Below are 22,015 nucleotides of genomic sequence, written 5' to 3'. Positions count from 1 at the left end.
CTAATATTTAAATATGGCCTTCTACATCTGAATAAGTTATTATGGAATTGACAATTTTATTTTTAAATTTGTTCCTTACTATTTTTATAATAGAATTCCCTTTTTTACATTTGCAGCAGATGTTTACTTTATTGATTTATAAAACTACCACACTCTTGAGGTCCCTATCATTTTCATTATATACTCATAACCTCAAGATTCCTTTTCTTGCCAATTCTTGATAGTTATAACATTTTGGATACATTTTATTACCCCATTTAACATATCTTTTTTATCTGAACTGATTTCCCCCCCGCCTTTTCTATTTACTAACAATTCCTCTGGAGGATAGAGAAGACCCAGACTAACGTCTGAAGATAAATGTAGGCTAGAGTTTTACTTTACAATTTGCTAACTTTCCAGTTTAAAATCATGTCATTCCATGATGGACCTTCAGAATAAAGCATTTTTCTCCTACATAATGAATTACATAGTTTTAATTACCACAAGATATGATGATGATTCACAACCAAAGTTGCTTTTAAATTTTCTTATAAAGAACATTATACAAATAAAGAGTAGCTGTAATCACTGAACACCTCCAAGTATCAGTGGCATAATGCTCAAAAGTACCATTTGATGAAGAATAGAGAAAGACAGTTATTTCTGTAAGATCAAGCTAAGCACTGTGGGAAACAGGATGCTGGGATAGAAACATTTAGGTCTAATTCAGTTAGGTTACTCTTCTATTCGAAGCAATATTCTGAGAAATGTAGTTGCCATAACAACCTCTTTTTAATATTACCAATGAAACTGGAATTCATGTACAATCACCTCAGCAACAGTTTATTTCGAATACTCTTCTGTCAGTATAATCTCATAATCAATATATACTGGTGTATAAACCATAAGAACTGGAAGCAGGATGTAAATTAGAAAGTAAATTGGTCTGCTAAAATATATTGCACCACAGAACAATGAACATATTTAAGAGAACATTCTCGCTGAACAAGGAGTTACAGCCACAACAATTTATTACAAATGAATTAGTGTGTCAGTTTCTTTATTAAAGAGTCCTTCATGTCAGCACTTTTTTAATTCCCAAAAGCTGGTGGGGAAAGTAATAAATTATCTAGTTAGTGGCCAAATGCTCATCTTTACTCCAAAATACAAGTTAGTCTAGTCATTAACATATTACTTAGAAGTAGTTCTACTGACAAAATAAGCATCCTTAAGACTATAGTCACACACAAAAAAGACCAAAAAAAAAAAGAGAGTGACACATTTTTCCCAACAGTTTTCTGGAAGGAATTAGCAGCCATTCTCTGCAGAAACAAACAAGCAAACAACCAAACATAAACCTCCAGAGAGGAAGTGGTAAATACCTTCTCATTCACTCATGATCTTCCTTTAAATAGCCTACCTCCCTAACGAATGCAGTGGAGAATACTTGAGCATCTGGGCTACTTGAGAGGAAGATAATACAAAAACAGTTGTTTGTGAAGGAACATCCTTCTGAATGTTAAAAACTTGTTTAAAAACTGCCCAAGAGTGGGGAAAAAAAACTGTTATTGCAAAATGGGCAACAGAAATACAGAGATAATTTTAAGCCTATTACTCATTTGAAAATAACAGCAAAATCAATATGGATATGGAATTTTGTTGAGGGAACTCTATTTAGAATGGCTATTTTCTTAGAAAAGACATTATGTCCAAACATTAGCAAGTTTCCAATTTCTTACATTTGATAAGCCATATTTAAAGGAATTTGATGGCTCAGGACTAAAGCCTTCATTTAACATCAGAATAGACTGTAGAAATAGAAACAGAGTTAGTTCACCAACATATTTGACAATATTTTTATTTCTTAGAAATTCATGAGATAGGAGGTGAATCATCAAGATTGCAACCATAGTTGGGGACAAAGAATCAAATTAATGACAGTTGCAAGGCAAGTTCTGATAGTGATTGGTGAGTAGCTTTAGTGTCTTCCATGAAAAATCAATACATTAAAATATGTTAATTACAACCTCAGTTATCTGTCATTGTATATTATAACCGGGCTTGAAGTTATCTTACCTTCAGGTGCATCTGCATCACAATCTTTGGATATGTATGTTGTTTCATTGTTCAAATGTCCTTGAAATGTCTTATTATTCTGCACAAAGAAGACATTAATTGAGGGTTATTTCACAGTACATGTAAGATACTATTGCCATTAACACATCATGCATTTTACTTGGTGCAACAGGTATCATGAGCTTTTTTCTTTAAAAAGAGATATAGTCCTCAACTTACAACAGTTGATTTAGTGACCATTCAACGTTACAAAGCACTGAAAAAAGTGACTTATGACCGTTTCCCACTTACGACCATTGCAGCATCCTCATGGTCATGTGATCAAAATTCAGGTTCTTGGCAACTGACTCATATTTATGACGCAGTTGCAATGACAGTTGCACATGTTTTTGTGACCTTTTTGCGACCTTCTGACAAAGTCAATGGAGAAACCAGTTTCAGTTAACAACTGTTACTAACTTACCAACTGCTGTGATTCACTTAACAACTGTGGCAAGAAAAAATGTAAAATGGGGTAAGTCAAGGACTACTGTATTTGTATAACATGCAGTATTAGAAAAATCACATTTCAAATTACTATTTGAAATGCAAGCAGTTTTGTTAACAATATCTAAACTGTTTTGATAACTTTCCATCAGCTGAAAAACCAACAATTGCAATCTGTTATCAAGGTCAAATCCCTACCAAGGAACTGAAGGAATCAGATCTGGGGGGGAAATGATATTACTAAATAACATGAAAAGATAAAAGGGAATGAGATAAGAGAATATGGAAAAAAAATGACCGGGTCATCAAGGAATGATTGAAAATGCTTAGGAAAGAAAGTCTATTTTGAATAACATAATATATGTAACAGATTTGCAAGCTTTGCAATACTGTGACCCTCCGAAAAAATAAGAGTATAAAATAAAATACATATCTAAAGACCCTCCCTCAAGAATAAAAGTAAATAATTCATTAAAACTAGGCCGGGGCAAAAAATAAATGCATCACTTATACACTGTAGGAAGAAGTACAAGTCCTGTATAAAACCTATTTGGAACACATTAAAACATACACGCAATCGGACCCAAGGTCCAATGAAATAAAACTGTTTTGGGGCCCTTCCTGTACACCAAGAGAATGGAAACACTTATAGGGCAACTATGATCCAAAAGAGTGGGTCACTATCCCTTAGCCCAATCCCTCCTGATATCCTATGGAGTGGGGTGAAATATGGACCAACCCCACCCTTAGTATTAGGAAAATTTTAGGCACTGTTATGATATTGAAGGATGGAATTGGAAAAAAGCAATGAAAAGGAAAAGAAAATAATTATATTCTGTCCTTCATATTATGAAATTACCACTATAATGCTTAAAGTATTACATAATTGAACACTAGATTTATTACTTGAACTTATATTCAACATAACCCAAAAAAGTGCTTATTTCAAAATGCATAATGGCTGACCGCAAAGTTCCAAAATCTTACCGTAATTAGATACTTTTGACTCCCATACATAACATATTGAGGGGCTAAACTGTAGATCATATAGCTGGTGTGAAGAACAATCAACAGAAGTATCATACAAAGAAAGAGAAGGGCTTGAGGTCGTGTCCTCCCCCGTCTGATCTTGTACAGCTAAAATGTAAAAATATGTTCTTATATTAACACATTATGACTTAGTTTTTGACATTAAAATAAAAAGGCCTTTCATTTGCAATTTCTGTTCGCAAATTTGAAGAAACAGGAGTTTACAATTCTATACAAACAAAATATTGCTGATGAATGGATGCTTTAACTCAGGGGTCTCCAACGTGGCAAACTTGGCAGGGGAATTCTGGGAGCTGAAGTCCACAAGTTTTAAAGATACCAAGTTTGGAGACCCCTTCTTTAATTTATTTAAATATGCAAACATGTTAAAACATACCAATCTATAGGAAACTGGATTATGCCAAGCCAAATTATGAGCACATCTACCCTGGTGTTATATATTCCAATTCTTTTCTACATAGCACACTATCCTATGTATTAACAGCAAAGGACCAAACCAGGACAGGAAACAGAAGCAGTGAAGAAAGAGAAAAGAAGAGAGAGAACTACAGCAAAGCATGAATGAAATATCTGGCATGTGGCTTGAGATCTAAACTGCTTGGGTAATATGAGCTCCACTGGGGGATTAAACTAAATGCTACTCATCCTTTTTGTGGAGCTTATAGTTTGAAAGGCACTTAAAATCATCTAGTCTTTTCTTCTGTTTTTTTTTTAATCTGTGTAAGCTGCTCAGAGTACACTTGTTTGAGATAGGTGGCTTTATAAATCGTATAAATAAATGAAGAACAGTCCAATTTCTGCAAAACGCTGTTGCTGCAGCATTCAGTGTTTAACTAACTACTTCTAGAAAATAAGTGTCTATCTTTTTAAAGCATTTGTTCCAATGGGAATCAGCCCACCAGATAGTTTTACTTATAATTAATCCAATTTCCTGCAATAATGCATTTCTTGTTACTGGTTTTAGAGCAGAGGTCCTTAACTTTTCATGCCATTGAGAATCTGGTGAAATGTATGGATCCTTTCCTAGAAAAATGTATTTAAATGCACAAATAAAATACATAGATTGTATTAGAAAGAAAGCAAAACGTATTTGTGCTCAAAAAGTATTATCATTTATTAAAACATAGCAAATGTATAATATAGGTAATACAGGTAGTCCTCGTCTTACAACCATTCATTTAATGACAATTCAAAGTTACAACAGCACTGAAAAAGTGACTTCTGACCATTTTTCACACTTACAACCACTGCAACATCCCCATGGTCATGTGATCAAAATTTAGATGCTTGGTTCATATTTATGATGGTTGCAGTGTCCTGGGGTCATGTGATCAGCTTCTGTGACCTTCTGACAAACAAAGTCAATGGGAAAGCTAGATTCACTTAATAACTGTGGCAAGAAAGGTGATAAAATGGAGCAAAACTCACTTAACAACTGTCTTACTTAGCAACCAAAATTTTGTGCTCAGTTGTGGTCATAAGTTGTGGACTATCTGTTTATATGAAAATACATTTATGTTTTCCCCATGAAAATTCATGGATTTCCTGAAATCTATCCATAGACTCCTGTACCCCATAGGGGATATTAACTACAGACTAAGAGTGGCTCTAAGACTAAAGAAAAAATGATGTACTATCTCATCTATGTTTTAGCATTTCAAATATTTGAAAACAGAACTGATGACAATAGCTAAGAAGTATTTCTTTTAGATCAGAGACAGAAAAAACCGCTTAGAGAGGGCTGTAAAGCACTATGAAGCAGTAAATAAGTCTAAGTGCTATTGCTAAGAGTTGTTTCTTTTAAAGAAAATCAGCATCTAAGCATTCAATTTCTACCAAGCGTCCATTTTCAAAGCAACCCTGCTTAAGTAAAAACATATATTTAATAAAATTAAAAATGTTTAAAATACTGTTTACAATACTTTAAAACTGAATTCATACTAATAACATATTATGAAATACAGTACGCTAGAACACTTTTTAAAATATTACTACTAATAATACATGTTTTAAAATTAAGCATTTAAATATAATAAAATTGCCACCTAGTTATTTTGGACACATTCCAAGGCATTAAGTTTCAGAATGATTCCTGCATGTGAAGTGAAATGATTTATATGAGCTGATATAAAAGCTGATAAAACAGGTATCTGGTTTAATATTATATGTAAAACAAAGCTTTCTGCATGTTTTCTAATATAAATTTGCAATGTTTTATTCATTTGTCTAGCATACTAAATTACTTGGAAAATGAGTGAAAGATACAATAAAATTTACCCTTATCCAGAAGAACCATATACCCATATTGCGAATTCCAGCCATTGAAGTAAATATGAAGTACATGATGATGGTGGTAATAAGAATATAATCTAAGGGAAACACCTAGAAGATAAATGCACTATATTTATACATCAGACAAAATTTTCACTCTTCAGCTATCAAATTTTGAGGAAAACCCAAACAATAAAAGTATAAATAAAAGTGTTACTAAATCCAATATATTCAATAATGATAAGAAAATAACAGAAAGTAGTATTTTATCCAAATGTTGATTATATTAATATCAAAATAATTAATAGACTTAAATGGGTTCTTAAACAGTCAAAGTTGATGTGTCTTCCCAAAAACTCTCCTGCACTCAACACTCAGTTTATGGAAAATGGGATAGCATTAACAGGGTCCCTTGGTGAATGCTATGGGATCAAGAGATTCCTTGCTCCAAAATATGGATAAATAGCAACCTAATTTCAGGTTACAAATAGATTGAAAACTATTTGCATGCTTTAAAAAACTCTGTACTGGCAAGATACAATCCAGCTAGAACAATTTAGTTGATTATATTTAATTTATGATATTCTCAACCAATAATAGTTTGGGTAGTTTTCAAAAGATAACTGTTATTTATTGGAATCAGAGTTTTCATTTTCTATCAATCATTGTCAAAGATGTACTTATTATATTATTAACTCATTGTTTAATATTTCATTTGCTTATTTTTAAAACTCTTTTACTTATTAGCATTCAAGTCCTTAACATTTAGTAGAAGTGAGGTTTTACTTACTGTCTGTAGAACAGGTAACAGCATATTCAATGGATTGGTCAAATTAGTTCCCAGGATTATAAATCCAGAACTTATACCAGTAGAATGAAGTGCTTTATCCAAACTGTAAGAATTTAAGATATAAATTGTTATTGCTTGATTTTTTTTTTTAAAAAAATTACATTTTGAGTATATTTTCTGTATGAAGTACTTAAAAATAAAGATATACATTGACATCAACATTTTAGAAATTATCTTATAACATTTGATAGTGATAATGATTGGGAGTATAGCATTTTCTATTTTAAATTGTGCACAGATCAGGATTGATCCTTGTATATATCTTCTAAGCAACTTACAGATTCAGAAAACATACCATTTTATGATAGAAAATTCAGAAGACTCATGAAGTAGACATTAATCTGATAATTATCACTCATGTTTACATTAATATCAACTGTTGTATTGCTGAAGCTCTCCAAGCTTGATTTTTGGATTGCTGATAACATTTCATAAACCCTCTCTCCAAAACTCCTGAATTGATGATGTTACCAAGTAGGGTAATGAAACATCAACACTTACTACACATATCTGCTGTAAGGGCAATAAAATGAATTCCCTGTGAGTGCAGACTTTTATGGAAACCTTTTGCAAAACCAGAAATATATTTGAGGTTTTATTTTTAAATTCTATGTATTCGATTCTATGTATTCTATGCCTTTTTAATAGCCTCTGTTCTACTCTCAAAATATTATGCATTACAATTCACACTCCTCCGCTAGCATCCTATATATTTTAGCACATTTTGTCGCAGACACATTTTTTAAAATCCATGTATTTATGCATGTTCACAGTGCCAATAATTCAGAAATAGTCCTGTAAAAACACTAGAGAGACATATACAGATTTTGTTTGTTAGTTCTTTATTTTAGGTTGCTCAAGTTTCATCCCATTCTTTCATCTTAATATATATGAAATAGGGATGTACAAACTTATTTGTAAGTATGCTTTCAAGTCAACGTTGACTCCTGACAACTGTCTGGAGAAGTCCAGGCAGTTTTTTCTGGCAATATTATTTTGCCCTTGCCTTCTCCCTAAGGATAAGAGTGAGTGACTGGCCCCAATGTCACCCACCTTGTTTTGTACTGAAATGGCTCTTATGCAAAACATACAGATTTGAAAATGGAATATTCCAGAGAATTTCACAGTATTCCAAACTCTTTCCAGTCGATTCATAATCTCTTTTAGGCTACAGCTTTCCAGGGTTGTTCAGCTATATCCAGAATAAATCTTCTAGTAGTTTGAAATGTCTCTAAGTGAAGTAGCAGGTGGGTCAACCCAGAGTACTTTAAGCCATTTATGGTCTGCAGCATTTAGTTTCAGAAACTGGCAAAACACCACCAACATAGACTAATCCAGAATGAGAATGTGTCATTCCCATGATTTAAATAGGTGCTACAACAAATGTTCAACAACAACAAACAAACAAATGAAGAAATAATGATTATATTATCTCTATCTAGGCCTGTACTTAAGCCATATAGTGTTTGCTGTAAAAGCAACAAGATAATTGTAAATATTAGTTCACAGAGCGATAAGGATATGGTTTCTAAATAGCTACTTGAGTACTTTTCCATTATCTGTGAAATCTACTCCCCCAGCAGTTCATCAGAAAGCCATTAAAAAGAAACTAAGAAAGTCTCCATTATAATATATTGGGAGATAAATTGGTTCTAAATTGAAAATAGTTACTTGCTGAGATTTCTGTATCCCTATCCCTTTCATCTCACAAAATCTTGTTAAACCAGTGAGAGAATCTTATCTGGAAGAAATACTTTCCGTCTGGAGCAAAAAAAAAAAGCTTGCAGCAAGGTAGGACATTAAGCTTTTTCTTCGTGTGTTTACTTGAATGTATAAGGATTTGAAATATGCTGAGCACACTGGTAATTCACTCTATTTTCTGTAATATTCACATGCTCAGACAGAAAGGTCTGAAAAATTGTTGGCTTAAATTTGAATAGTACACAGCCTTGCAATCAATTCGTCTTTTGTTATGCAAACAGCTGATTTACATTCAAATATACATCCAAAGGTATTTTCAGTCTTCTGTGCTAAACAAGAGAACGGTGGGTATATGGCCCATGTTCTGTTCACTTTCCAGCTCACACGTTTCTGGTGAAGGACATTCATATCAAGTATTGGCCTGAGTCTGTCTGAATGATTTTCACAGATACATTTTAAAATGTAAAGCACATGTTAAATACTTACTTCGACAGGAAGAGAGAAACAGTGAACAGCAGGGCCACAAGTATAAAAAATATTCCCCATACAACCTAAAACACAAGTAAGTTTGAAAAACAGTTTAGCATGTTCTCAACAATTCATAGTTTGTTCTACTATTAGTTAATGACATAAATATGAGAAATTTGTTAGCAGGGCATTTTTCCACACAATTACAAATGCAGCGCCTACAGTATTTCCAAAGCCTCTACTAATAACATCAGAAGCTACTCTGAATTCTGCAACATATATTTGCTCACACAAAACAAAACAATCAAAACTATAGAAATTCAAGACTGCAGTTGGAAATCAAGTTATAAGTTAACCTGAATTCCTCAATTCATTTTCTGAAAAAAAAAAAAATTGTCCACATATAGGACAAATTAATTTGTACAGTTGGTTATTTTGGGGAAGATCAGCTCAAATGACAATGTACATTTAAATCTTTCTAAAAAGTGGATAAAACAACTAAAACACATGTTTATGTATATTTATTGATTACTCTAGCATGTGTAAACCATCTAGTCCATAAAGTCTTAGACAACAGATAAAACACATAAATACATGTTCATATGAGGTGCCATTTCCACAAGTGTGAAAAATTATTTAGACATAATTGCTGCCTAGTGAACTGACTTCATTTTTTTAAAAGGAAGTCTTTAAATAATTAAAACAGCAAGATCAGAGCTCACTGCAAGGCTGGAGTCTTAATGTGACTGTACATGCTGCAAGAGAGAATTATATAAATTTAAATGATTTGGAATAATGTACTGTTCTGTAATATGATCCCACTTGTGTTTTAATATGTTTAATTTAAAAATAGACTCGATTTTAATGATTCTCATTGTTAACAATATAAAGCCTATTTAAATACTGTATTGTTTACATCATAGCTGTTGCAGCTATAAGATTATTGCTGATTAGCTACTAGAACATCATTACACCATTATTTACAAATACTTGATTCAAATTTTTGAGTCTGAACTTTATACTGAATAAATGCAAGAGGCCTTGACAAGTGCAGAGTGCTAAACAAGTTCTCAACTCTTTGGAAATATATACATTTGATCTGCACATTGCAAAGTAATCTTCATAAGTTACATATAACTTTCACTATAAACAAATTATTTTTATAACAAAACAAGCCTCTTTTTGGTGGAAATTTAGTCCCAATACTAGAGTGAACTTTGCTATCTAACATGCCTATTACAAAGTAATGGTGTATTTTCAGCATCATTTGGGTGCAATTCTTTTTATGGGAATGTAAAATCCCTAGTGCCTTAGCTTTTGTTTCTACATTCTGTTGGTATCTTTCCTTTTTCCACATTCATACCCTGATAGTTTTCTAACACTAAATTGAATTTGTTGCTTATTTGTTCATCCTTCAAATCTGTTCACACATTTCTCCTTTTGTCTACCTGTTTTACCTTGATCCATTATTTATCCAATTGTAATAGTAACTTAAACCATAAATCTCTCTTCAATTTCAAAGTTAGTCTGTGTGCTTGCTAAATGGAATGTGACCCCATGGCACTACACAACTGTATGAGTCTCTACTCCCAGTATATTTAATGGGAGCCATAGGTCCAAGTAAATCAACAAACAAAATAAGAATCAAATTGATGTGTGCTCACATTTAATATTCTGTATTAGAATTCCCCCATTCTCCACATCTCGATTTTAGCTACAGTTCTGAACCATAATATATTTTAACAATAAAGACATGGAAATATAGCAAAAGGTTATCTATTTATATTGTATATGTACTGATTTAGCCAGCTCAAAAGAATTTTTCCACGCATGACTTTTTCCATTATAAAATACTACAATTATTGAACATCCTAATTTAGCTTAGAGTAATTCACCAAACATTATTTTATTTCCTTACACCTAAAGAAGTGAATATTTTTCAAAAATGAGGGGTGGGGTTTTTGTTTTTTGCAATTTTGCAAATTTGACACAGTTGTCCAAATTTGAATTAGCAGAGGCTATCTCTAATCTGTCTTCTAAAGAATTGTATCAGGACTATGCAAAACATCTCAATGAATGGGTTGCTTGAAGCAACAAGGCTCCATCCCTGCTTCTAAGCAGCAATTCAGAGTGAGGCAAAGCATTCCAGTCCAGCACTCTCTCAGATGCCCAGCCAGCATCCAACATCTTTTGCAGTTGTTTATGTAAACATTTATGTTTACAGAATAGGCAGTGTTCACATTTATGAAATACAGTAGTTTGGATTAAACCTAAGGGGCTGAACTCCCCAGCAGGATTTTCAAACCATTATTATATATCCTTGGCATAGCCATTTATTTTTCCACTCGGTTTAGTTTCAAAACATTTTGTTGATTAATTTTAGTAGAAAAATATATTGCTTACTGACACATCAAACTCAAAGTATATTTGCACATAAGGTCTAAGCAATAGAGTTTTTTTTAAAAAGCCCTCAAAAACAATGCTTCTGCTTTCTCTCACACTGTGGAACCAGCAGAGCCATTCTGATCTTCTGAGTCGAGTCTGTCTCTAATAATATGAACATTTTATGTTATATTGGTAGGACATCAATATCTTTTAGTACGAACATAAAGTTTTCTTATAATACAAAATGAGGGTCTTTACTTTTAGGGGTCTCATGGCACCACAGAATTTTGTCCAGAAACTTTTCTCAATGTATTCCAGACGCCGTCCTCTTTTGTGAAGGCTTCTTAATTTGTCTTCAAGTTGTTGCAGCATTTGCCTGTCTCGAAGTGGTAAAGGCCGGCCATCTCTGCACTAGTAAGAAAAATCGTAAGTAAAAGTGCAACATTTGTATATTAGTACTACAATGTTTTTGTTTAATTCCAATCATTACTTGTGGAAAATGAATTCCAATTTCATTTCAGTGTATTTAAAAAAAAATCTTTTTAAAAACTAAGAACTCGTTTCTAAAGGGATGGGCTTTCCAATTCAAATTACTGTAAATGAAATATTACGCCAAAATCTGAGAATTTCATTTCTAACCCTAATACAAACTTCATATAAACAAACAAAAACTCATGGAATGAGCAGAATATAAATTAATAATACAAAGAACCATATATACTATAGTAGTAACTTTTAACTGTTATTAAAGTTGTCAGGAAATTATATACTTTATTGAGCTACTAAAAATGTGAATGAATGCAAATGAAATCCTATATGAATGCATACTGTATAAAGAAATAAAATCCTACTTTAACATACATTGCATTTTTCAGGTGTCCAAATTTTAAACTAATAATGAATGAAAGTTAAATAATCTTAGAAAAAGCATGGAACTAAAGTCCTGTTTAATGTTTAAAAGTAGCACCAAACCTTTGATTTAATTCTTTGAATATTTTGCTCAACATCTTCAATATCTTCAGTGTTTTCCAAGCGTTCATAACTAGCATTTCTTGTGCCTTTTATAAGGTTGAGAGGCAAAGCAGACATACCATAAGCCTGGAGAAAAATGAAACAGAGCATTAACTGAACCAGCATTTCTAAATGATCGCTGTAATTGGTGCAAAATCAATTTTAGTTTTAGTATTAAAATGTTCAGTCATATTCTTTTATGACCATTTTGTACCAAATACTCACAAAACATATTCTGAACCCCTCTCTCCTTACCAGGAAGAAGAGTAAAGTACAGGATACAGAATTCACCCAAAATACTGGCAAAAATTTGGATATTTAAAAAAAAGGAAGATCCAACCTGGAACTAAAGAGGAACTGCTGACAATGAGAGCATTTAATCAATGGATCACCTTGCTTCCCAGAATTGAGGGTATTCCATCACCGGGGGTTTTCAAGAAAAGATTGGGCAATCATTTGTCTGGAATGGTATAAAGTCTCCTGCTTTCAGCAGGGCGTTTAAACAGAAGACAATTATCCAGCATGTATTGGGAATAATGTCTCATGTTCCTTAGCCTTTTCTAAACACAGCTTGAATACCTGACATTCCTTTTCCATATAGGGCTCTAAACTGTGCTGGACAATCCTAAACATAGTTTTGCTAGTATATGAAATTAAGGATACTATACAGTAGTTTGCACACTTTATTACATCTCCTTTGATACTAGTCTATAGATTGACTTATTCCAATTGGTTGGCTACAATGTCATTCTTCAGACAGATATGCTGGCATAGTTTAGCTAGAACCTTGAGTTGTTCTTCTTCTGTTGCTTGCCATATTTCAATGGGTATTCCATCAGTTCCTATAGTCTTCAACTTGGTAATGATTGGAGTCAGGGGTGGGCTGCTGGGGGTTCGCAGAGGTTCGGGAGAGCCCCTAAGATTCTGTGCAGTTCGGAGAACTCCCAAATTCCACTCCTGGCTGGCCCCACCCAACCCACCCAGTCCTTCCCTGGAGTCCCCACATGGCCTGTTTTGGATGCAAGTAAGTGAAGGGCTTGCACGGAGGTTCGGGGAGGGTGAAAAATGGGCCAGTTTCTGGCTTCCAGACAGCCTCCGGAGCCCGGGGAAGCCATTTTCACCCTCCCAGAGGCTCGAGGAAAGCTTCTGAAGCCCAGAGGGGGCAACCCCCCTGCCGTGATGCAGGAGGCTGACTAGGCCATGCCCACCATGGCCACACTCACCCAGCAACCGGGCAGAGAACCCTTTGCTAAAATTTTTGAAGCCCACCTGACTGGAGTGCTGATCTACAGTAACATCTAGCACTAATTATTCTTGTAAGTAAAGAATATCTTCTAAGGTATCTTAGATCTCCCACTCTCTCCCTCTCTCCCACACACATTTATTATTGAAAGTATCTCTTGTAGTACAAAAATATTGCTCCTCAAAATAAAAAGAGAAGATTAAAAACGGCAATCACAACACACAACAGCAATACTCACAAAGAGCCCCAGAAAATAATGTAATTTTGATTTGGCAGTTAAGCTCTGTAATCAGAGCATCAGACAATCCTCTTTAGAGAGTTTGTTCCATAGCCAAAGCACTATCACACAGAAGATGCAATATCATATTAACACAGTGAAAGCTTTTGGAGGCAAAAGTACCAAGAGACGATAACCCTTTAATGAAATTAACAAACGCTGAAGAAAGAGAACTATCGGCAATTCTGCAAATCCAGCCTATGCACCAATAAAATATAATAAAAATAGACATAAGAGATGAGGTAACATTTCTAAAATAAAACATAGGAAGTTATTAGAGATAAGAATAGAAACTGCAGAAGTGACTGAGATTAAGTGACAAATGAAAGTTGTTTATGCCCAGAAAGTCTAATAATTAAATGTAGGAAAACACCAGAAACAAAGAAGAAAGGACATCTAAAACACATACACCTTAGTGAAAAACAGAACTGGAGAAAGGAAGCCTGCAGCAGTTACTAAAAGAAAATCCAAACCTAGAACAAATAAACAAACTTTGAATGTATATTAACAGGAAAAAAAACCTCAAAATAAGCACAATCCAATTTATAAATGTTTTGGAACAGACAATACTATAACCAGTGGTTCTCAATCTGTGGGTCTGCGGACCCGTTTGGGGCCATGATATTATCACAGGGGGGTCCGCGAAGGCTTGAAGAAATGTTATGATTTAAATCTTAAGTCTTAGGAGTCCTTGGCCATGATCCATGGCCACAAAACATGTTTCAAGGGGGTCCATGATGAAGAAAAGATTGAGAGCCGCTGCTGTAACTATTTACTCAATGCTTCACAGAAAATTTATTTACTGTATATACTCGAGTATAAGCCTAGTTTTTCAGCCCATTTTTGTGCTGAAAAAATCCCCTCGGCTTATACTCGAGTCAGATCCCCTCTGAAAAAAAATGGTGTGGAGTCGCGGCCTCCGGCGGCAGCGACTCCCAACAGCCCCAGCCGGGAAGGGAAAGGCAAAAAGCGCTTTGCCTTTCCCTTCCCGAGGCGGCGGGACTGGGGCGCGCCGGCGGTAGTGACTCCTGACTCAGGGGGCCTCCGAGGGAGGGGAAGAGAGTGACTCCTGCCTCCCGCTGTCATCATCATCTTCTTCTTTTGGGTTAGTGAATCAATTAAACCTTTCATGATAGTGAGATCGTTTCCCAAATTTATTTTTATTTTTGAAATTTACCAGTAGCTGCTGCATTTCCCACCCTCGGCTTATACTCAAGTCAATAAGTTTTCCCAGTTTTTGTGTAAAATTAGGTGCCTCGGCTTATATTCGGGTCGACTTATACTCGAGTATATACGGTATTTGAAATAAGAATGAGCAAATTTAACAGCATCTCTGGAATATACAGTCAGCATGTTTTCCTGGAAGATATTCTATTCCCACCATACTGTTTTCTAGACCCCAGCTCAGAGTCCATTTCTGTAGCTCACTGTCATGGCCTCATCGGATCCTGATTTGGAGGAGGAGGAGGAGGAATAGAAAGAAGATTAAGCTTCTAAATGGATAAAATTATATTATCAATAAAGATTTCCAAGTGTCAGGTTTCCAAGTGATGAAATCCATTTTAAAAAGAAAAGCACAAAGTCCATCTTCCAAGACAATTTCTTTTATTGAGGAAAGCATCAAATTGGCAAAGCCCGTGGTATTTCTGTGTAGAGTTGTAATTGCAGGAATGTTCCAATCTTGGATGGCAAACCTCATTAAAGTTGATCCAAATCCTGCATCCCCACGATTACCTATACCAGGAAAAGGAATTTCATATGGAAGAAGAAGCAATTGAGCAACAGAAGAATTACAAGGAAGAACTTGAGGAAGATTCACCCAAATCTGAATCATGAGGATACCAGTGTAATCTGAATCTATTACCCCAGGTACAACAAAACAGCCCTTTTTGTGTGCAGAACGAGGCAAAATTAAGCCAACTAATCCCGAAGGAAGAGGACCTTTAAATTGAGATGGAAATATTTTAACTTCCATGGGAAATTTAAACTCAATTTCCTCTTGATTAAATCAATCCCAGCGCTACTGGCTGTGGCTGGGGAGGAGTGAGAGAGACTGCTGGAGGAGTCAGAGTGATGGGAAAGGCACGCTTTGGATTCTGGGTGGGTGCCACACCCATTGGCAAGTTTCCCGACCGAAACCGACATTGATTGGCCCAATGAAACCCCTTTTTGCAAATAGGGCACTTCTTAGAAGGACGATTCTGAGGCACAGAAGGTGTAGAACGACAGTCCTTCTGAAAGTGGCCAGGCTTCTTACACTTAAAACAGTTACCAATTGGTCGCTGTCCTTTCTGAATAGCAGCTGCTAACATATGCATTTTATAAGTTTGTGATCCAATATCCTGGCAGACTCGCAGCATATCTGCCAGAGTGTAATGAGCAGTAGCTTTTAATGACTGTAAAGCTCTTTTACAATCTGCATTAGCATTTTCAATAGCTAATTGGCGAAGTAGTTCACCAGCAGCTTCCTGATGATCAAACTGCTGTCTAATTGCTTTGGACAGACGGTCAACAAAGTCAGCATAAGGCTCATTGGCATTCTGTCGAATGTTTGAAAAATTTGCTCTAGGTTCTCCAGCTTGGGGTACCTTAAGAAAAGCACGAAAGGCACATTCAGAGACAATAGTTAACGTAGCTGGAGGAAGAACAACTTGAGTAGGAATTGTACCAAATGGTCCAGAACCAAATAGCTGCTAAACTGTATATGCTCCTCCCCCTCCTAAAGCAGCAGCTTGAGCATGTCTCATATATTCACTCTCCCAAACCATATATTGCATGGATGTTAAAATCATGCGAAATATTTGCTTCCAATCTTCAGGGATCATTGTATAACCATTTTTTATTCCTTCTACAAGTCCTCTTGTAAAATTACCACTAATCCCATAGTCTGTAACTGCCTTTTTTAACTCTCTTAAGATCTGATAAGGCAGACCCTCCCATTCTGCTACTTGCAGTCCAAGCTGTGGCCCCTGACCAGGACGATATTGTACTGGACAAACAGACAGTAATTCTGCAAGTTCTGTTCCTGAGACAGAGGCATTCCTTTTACAAGTCTCTACCATTTTCTGAAAAGAAGACTGAACAATAGAGTCAGGAGGCTTTCGCCCTCTATCTGCAGGAGCTGGGGGAATTGAAGACATATATTCAGGTGAAGAAGGGGGACAAATGACAGCATTAGTATAACGTGAAGGTGGAGGTGTTAAAAGAGAAAGTTCATTGTGACCAAATTTTTCAATTGCATGCCTACATAAATGCCACACATGCAAAACTTCTATTTTTGCTCGAGGTTCAGTATGCAATGTTTTCCCTATACGTTCCCAATCAGTTAATTTTAAAGACCCCTTTTCTGGGTACCATAGGCACTGAGCTGCAATCTCCTGGACCAGCCTTAAGAGATTTCTCTGTAGTACCTTGGTATTATTTTTCTTCAACAAATTGCCTAATTCATCTACATGCTTCCTTTGTTCCTCAGAAAGTGAAGACCCCATACTTACAGAAACCAAAAGGCTGAAGAAACCACAAAGGGTAGAAGGTGCACCAAATCCTTGCCGGACGAAGTAAGAGGGTCCCTGTTCATGCGCCACTTGTTGTAATGATGAGGCAGTCGAGTTGTTTGATCATGAACAACTGAATCATGATGATCTTTATTGGAGTCTAGTCTTGCATTTATACACATTTTTAATTATCCTCCATCATTGGTTAACTTTTGTTACTGCTTAACTTTCATTACTGTTTAGCACAGTAATCCATACAATTAATTATCTCTAATTAAAGTCTAACATATGTTTACTTCCTCTCTCTAATCCTCCTTTAGATTAGTGACTTTGTTTAGCTGAGTTGTATTTGCTTGGAAACATTCTTTATCTGAGGTTTGCCATCCGAGATTGGAACATTCCTGCAATTACAGCTCTACATTTCCGGATCTGACAGAACCTGGAATTACCCCACATAGTAGAAGTTAGAAACAATTCTCCAAAAGTCATATTCTCCAATAGAAGTAATTCAACATTGCTTGATATCATAAATCTCCACCTCCAGTGCCTAGGCACAGACAGCTTGGGTTCCCATGGGAAGAGTGATCACCTAGCCTAAAAACTCTATCTCCACTCCTCCCCACTCAGGAATGTGGCAACCCCGAAACCCTTCCCCCATAACTGCCAAAGAGAAAGTAAGAAAAAGAATATATATTAAGCCTAACTAAAATGGCTACACATATGTCAACACCGGGCTTGACAAATATCCCATAAAACTAACATCTTAGTAATTTTCAAGTCTTGAAACAGAATGATAGCAACTTTCCTGAAGAATAATAGAAAAAAATGTTTAAATAATCTGTAAACTGCTCAAAGTCGCTGGGAGGTGGGCATTGTATAAATAACAACAACAACAAGAAGACTCTGTTTCTACTGTATTCAGCATTACTGCCCATCAGACTTTAGAAGCTATGAAAATCATCCTTTCCAATGGGAAGTGAAAGTTTGAATTAGGTGATCTTATGGAATACTCCTGCAGATGCAATTAGCTGTCACCTAATTTGGGAAAGCCCTCAAATTATTTTATTTTGGAGGCCTTTGGGCATAGAGTGATTACAAGCTTCTCCCTTTTTTGCTTTTCTTATATGATTGTTCTTGTTCTACAAATATTCCTTGACTTATGACCACAACCGAGCCAGGAATTTTGGATGTTAAGTCATTGAGGCTGTTGAATAGATTGCTATGTTACCAGACTTAATCCATAAAATGGATCAGATGCTCAATAAACAAATCCAGCATATCTAGTGTGCTTTTTGCTTTTTTCTGCCAGAAAAGGACAAAAAGGTCACAAACCATGGTCATGTGACTGCGGGACACCGCAACTGGTCAAAATGCGAACCAGTTGCCAAGCACCTAAAATGCAATCACATAACAGATGTGAACAGGTGCAGATGTAACTTTGAAGATGGATCACAAATAGCCTTTTTTTTAAGTCCATCGTAACTTCAAACCGTAGTTAAGAGACCAGTCATCCAGTAAGCACAGCCTATACCTTTGTATGGTTGATCTTTTAACAATATCCATGCTGTTAATTTGTATATGTATGCTGTCAATTCTTTGAGGCAAGCAAGATCAAGAAACAGGAACAGCGGGGATTCTCAGACTGCTGTTTATTATAGCAAGATAGAATCTTGAAAGCCTCTCAGAGGTTCTGTCTGCCTTATCTTGTACCAAACAAAATCAAGATGGGTTACTTTGAAATTTATTTCTTATGCTTTCATCTTCTCAGGACTGAATAATCTTTTCTGAAAGTCACTCTTAACAGTTCACTCATCATTTTCCCATTCTCAAGGCCAGAGCTATTCTAGCTAGCTAACTAAATAAATATATAAATCTTTTCATTCCATTCTTCTCCTGCAGATTACATATATTTCCTGATTCTAAAAACAGCAACATATCAAATAAATTCCAAAAGAAAATAACTAGGACTCCAAGTACATGGGGAAATAAAACTGTTACCCATTTACAGTGTGGGACACCTCACAATAGGAATGGCTCAGGGGCAGGATCTTTTTTATTTCCTATTACAGAAAATCCTCCTTTAGCGACTGTCTTGTTTAGCAACTGTATGCATTTACAACTGTGATGAAAAGGTAACTTTTCCTTGCATTTATTACAGGCCTATAAAGCAAAGGACAATTGAATTAAGCTCATAAGAACAGCTGGGGTTTCCCTTAGCAATCACTTCACTCAATAACCAAGTTGTTAGTCCCAATTGTGATCACTAAATGAGGACTTAAGGCAAAAGCTTTTAAACTAGGAAAATATTTTAGCCAACATGCTGAGATCAGTTATAAGAATGCTAAGATATACATAAGCAGCAATCCAACTCCATATCCTCCTCTTTAACATAGTGACTTAGAAATGGCATCAAACATTTGCTGACTGTACTATGGAGTCAGGATAATACATCACAATTATACTATTCATTTTAATATCCTTCTCTCTCTGGATACTAAATTTTGAGAACATCCAATAGTAGTATATAATCATTTCAAAACAACTATTAACTAGATTTATGAAATACTTTTAGAAAAATCCATGCGGGTAGTCCTAAACTTACAACCACATCTGGGACCAAATTCTGTCATAAGTTATTACATAATCAGACCTGATTTTATGACTATTTTTGCATTGGTTATAACAGTAAATCCACCTTAACAAAGGGCATTTTTTTGCTGGAAACCAGCAAAACCCATCACAAATTGTGATCATGTGACTGAGGGACACAACTGGTTGTAAATGTGAGCCAGTTGCCAAGTGTCAAATTGCAATCATGTGACCCTGAGAATTGCAACAAATTCAGGTCATAATTGATTTTTTTAGAAGTTGTGATTAATTTGAACTATTAGGTGAACTTTCGTAATCAAGGACTACCTTACTATCTAAATCTTTAAAAGCAACTGTTTGATATTTAAACATTGCAAATTACTTTCACATTAAAATTTGTTTAACAATGCATCAATCATGTGGATTCCTTGTTCCTAATTTATATTGTCCTTTGCACAATTCCTGATGATGGTATAAGGACTTTCTAAACAAATTTGGTCCCTGATAGTAGGAAAGAAAATTTTGTTGCACAGCTTCTGCTTATATAGTAAAAACTGTCATTGTTTTAAGTCCTCAGTAGTTTTAAAAGGAAAAATATTAAGCTTTGTTAAAGAAATATTGGAGCCATGAGACAGTTTGGTCTAGTGGTTAAACTGTGTGACCATGAGTTCTAGTTCCGCTTTAGGCCTGAAAGCTAGCTGGATGACTTTGGACCAGTGTCACTCTCCCTCAGCCCAACACACCTCACAAGGTTGTTATTGTTAGGAAAACAGAAGAAGGGTGGAGCATTAGATATGTTCATTGCCTTGAATTACTTATAAAAATAATAAAGGTGAAATAAAAATGAATCAGTGTGAAATCCATTGCTCTTCAATGTTATATTTGATTCCTAAAGTATACACCAGAAAGCATAAATGTTAGGGGAACAATAGTTCAATAACATCCAAAGGGCTAAAAATGCATCATTCTTATTCCAGATCTTCTCTTTTAAAGAATAAATTATATCATCCAATTAAACCTGACTTCGTTAACCTAAAACTGAGAACTTGCAAAATAAGTTTAGGGAACAATAGATTTGCAGCTTAAATCACTTGTTATGCCTCAACTTCAACAATACTGAATTTGATCTTGAATTAACAAAGGGAAGAGTTCAAAATGTTGAAAAATGAAGCCAGCCTTCAATGGAGGTAAGACCAAAAAGAAGTTGCTCACCGTATAGGTAATAGCTGCCACCATTCCTATAAGGGTCAAAGAACTTATGGAGAAGGAGAGGGCAGCTAAACCATCTGCAAGGAAAAAAATACAATTGTTTCGTTAAAATGTATACAATAAAAGAAAATGAAATGAGTGCCATCCAGTATCACAGGGAACAATAAAGTATCAAAAATTGGCAGTGTAAATAATTGTTAAAAGCAGAACAGAATATCAAATCTCATTTACCATCCACTCATTTACCAACCACTCCCCCCGCCCTGCCCTTCTCAAATTGTGTTAAAATTGATGTTTGCATTGATTTAAACCCTTATTTCAAGCAGTGAGGAACTGGTGACCATCCGGACCTTGCCAGATTACAGTACCCATTATTCTTGATCTGTGGCTAGATAGTGCTGAGTTAGAATGCTATAAAATTGGGTAGGTCACTCATCCTCAATTACTCTGTTTACTAAAGAAATAATGATGTCACTAATAATACTTTTGGCTTAAGATCCTGTGCGCATTGGCTCACATTCAATACATCTGTTGATTTTGGAGCGTTTGTACTTTTTCCAATAAGATTTCTAAGTTTTATCACTCAAATATATCCATTGTTTCTTCACTGGAAGTATGCTGCCTGGAAGGGCTAAAATCTCAAAGACAAAAAATAGAGTACTTTAAATAAAGCATATAATCTGAGGGTATTTAGTCCAGCTCCATGATTATTGCACTATATCTCCAAACACCCCACTAACTATTCAGCTTCTCGTTAATAATTCTAGCAGAGCAGAACCAACACTCCATGAGGTATTTTACCACAGATCAACAGCTGTCTGTGTTAGAATGTTACACGTTCAGCAATGAAATAACATTGGGCCAAAATACTGACATCCTTAATTTAGCTCCTTAATCAAACTTTAGAGCTCTCCAGTTATTAT

General features: G+C 35.2%; 1 protein-coding gene across 2 annotated transcripts in view; it reads right to left on the bottom strand.

Moving 5' to 3' along the window:
* Positions 1 to 22,015, bottom strand: part of LMBRD1 (LMBR1 domain containing 1) — a 61,358-nt gene that overhangs the window by 10,109 nt on the left and 29,234 nt on the right. For both annotated transcript variants that reach the window (XM_026665228.2, XM_026665230.2), the window contains exons 7-14: positions 21,096 to 21,169; positions 12,242 to 12,367; positions 11,528 to 11,680; positions 8,903 to 8,967; positions 6,656 to 6,758; positions 5,872 to 5,976; positions 3,532 to 3,681; positions 2,059 to 2,137 (exon numbers count right to left, since the gene is read on the bottom strand). In XM_026665228.2, the coding sequence (XP_026521013.2) occupies positions 2,059 to 2,137; positions 3,532 to 3,681; positions 5,872 to 5,976; positions 6,656 to 6,758; positions 8,903 to 8,967; positions 11,528 to 11,680; positions 12,242 to 12,367; positions 21,096 to 21,169 (855 nt within the window). The remainder of the gene's footprint in view (positions 1 to 2,058; positions 2,138 to 3,531; positions 3,682 to 5,871; positions 5,977 to 6,655; positions 6,759 to 8,902; positions 8,968 to 11,527; positions 11,681 to 12,241; positions 12,368 to 21,095; positions 21,170 to 22,015) is intronic.

The sequence above is a fragment of the Notechis scutatus genome, chromosome 1 (assembly GCF_049901735.1).
Source record: "Notechis scutatus isolate UNSWTSFEM ecotype Mainland chromosome 1, rNotScu1.2, whole genome shotgun sequence".
Lineage (NCBI taxonomy): Eukaryota > Metazoa > Chordata > Lepidosauria > Squamata > Elapidae > Notechis > Notechis scutatus.
Note: the sequence above shows the minus strand (reverse complement) of the source record. Positions and strands in the feature narration are given on the sequence as shown.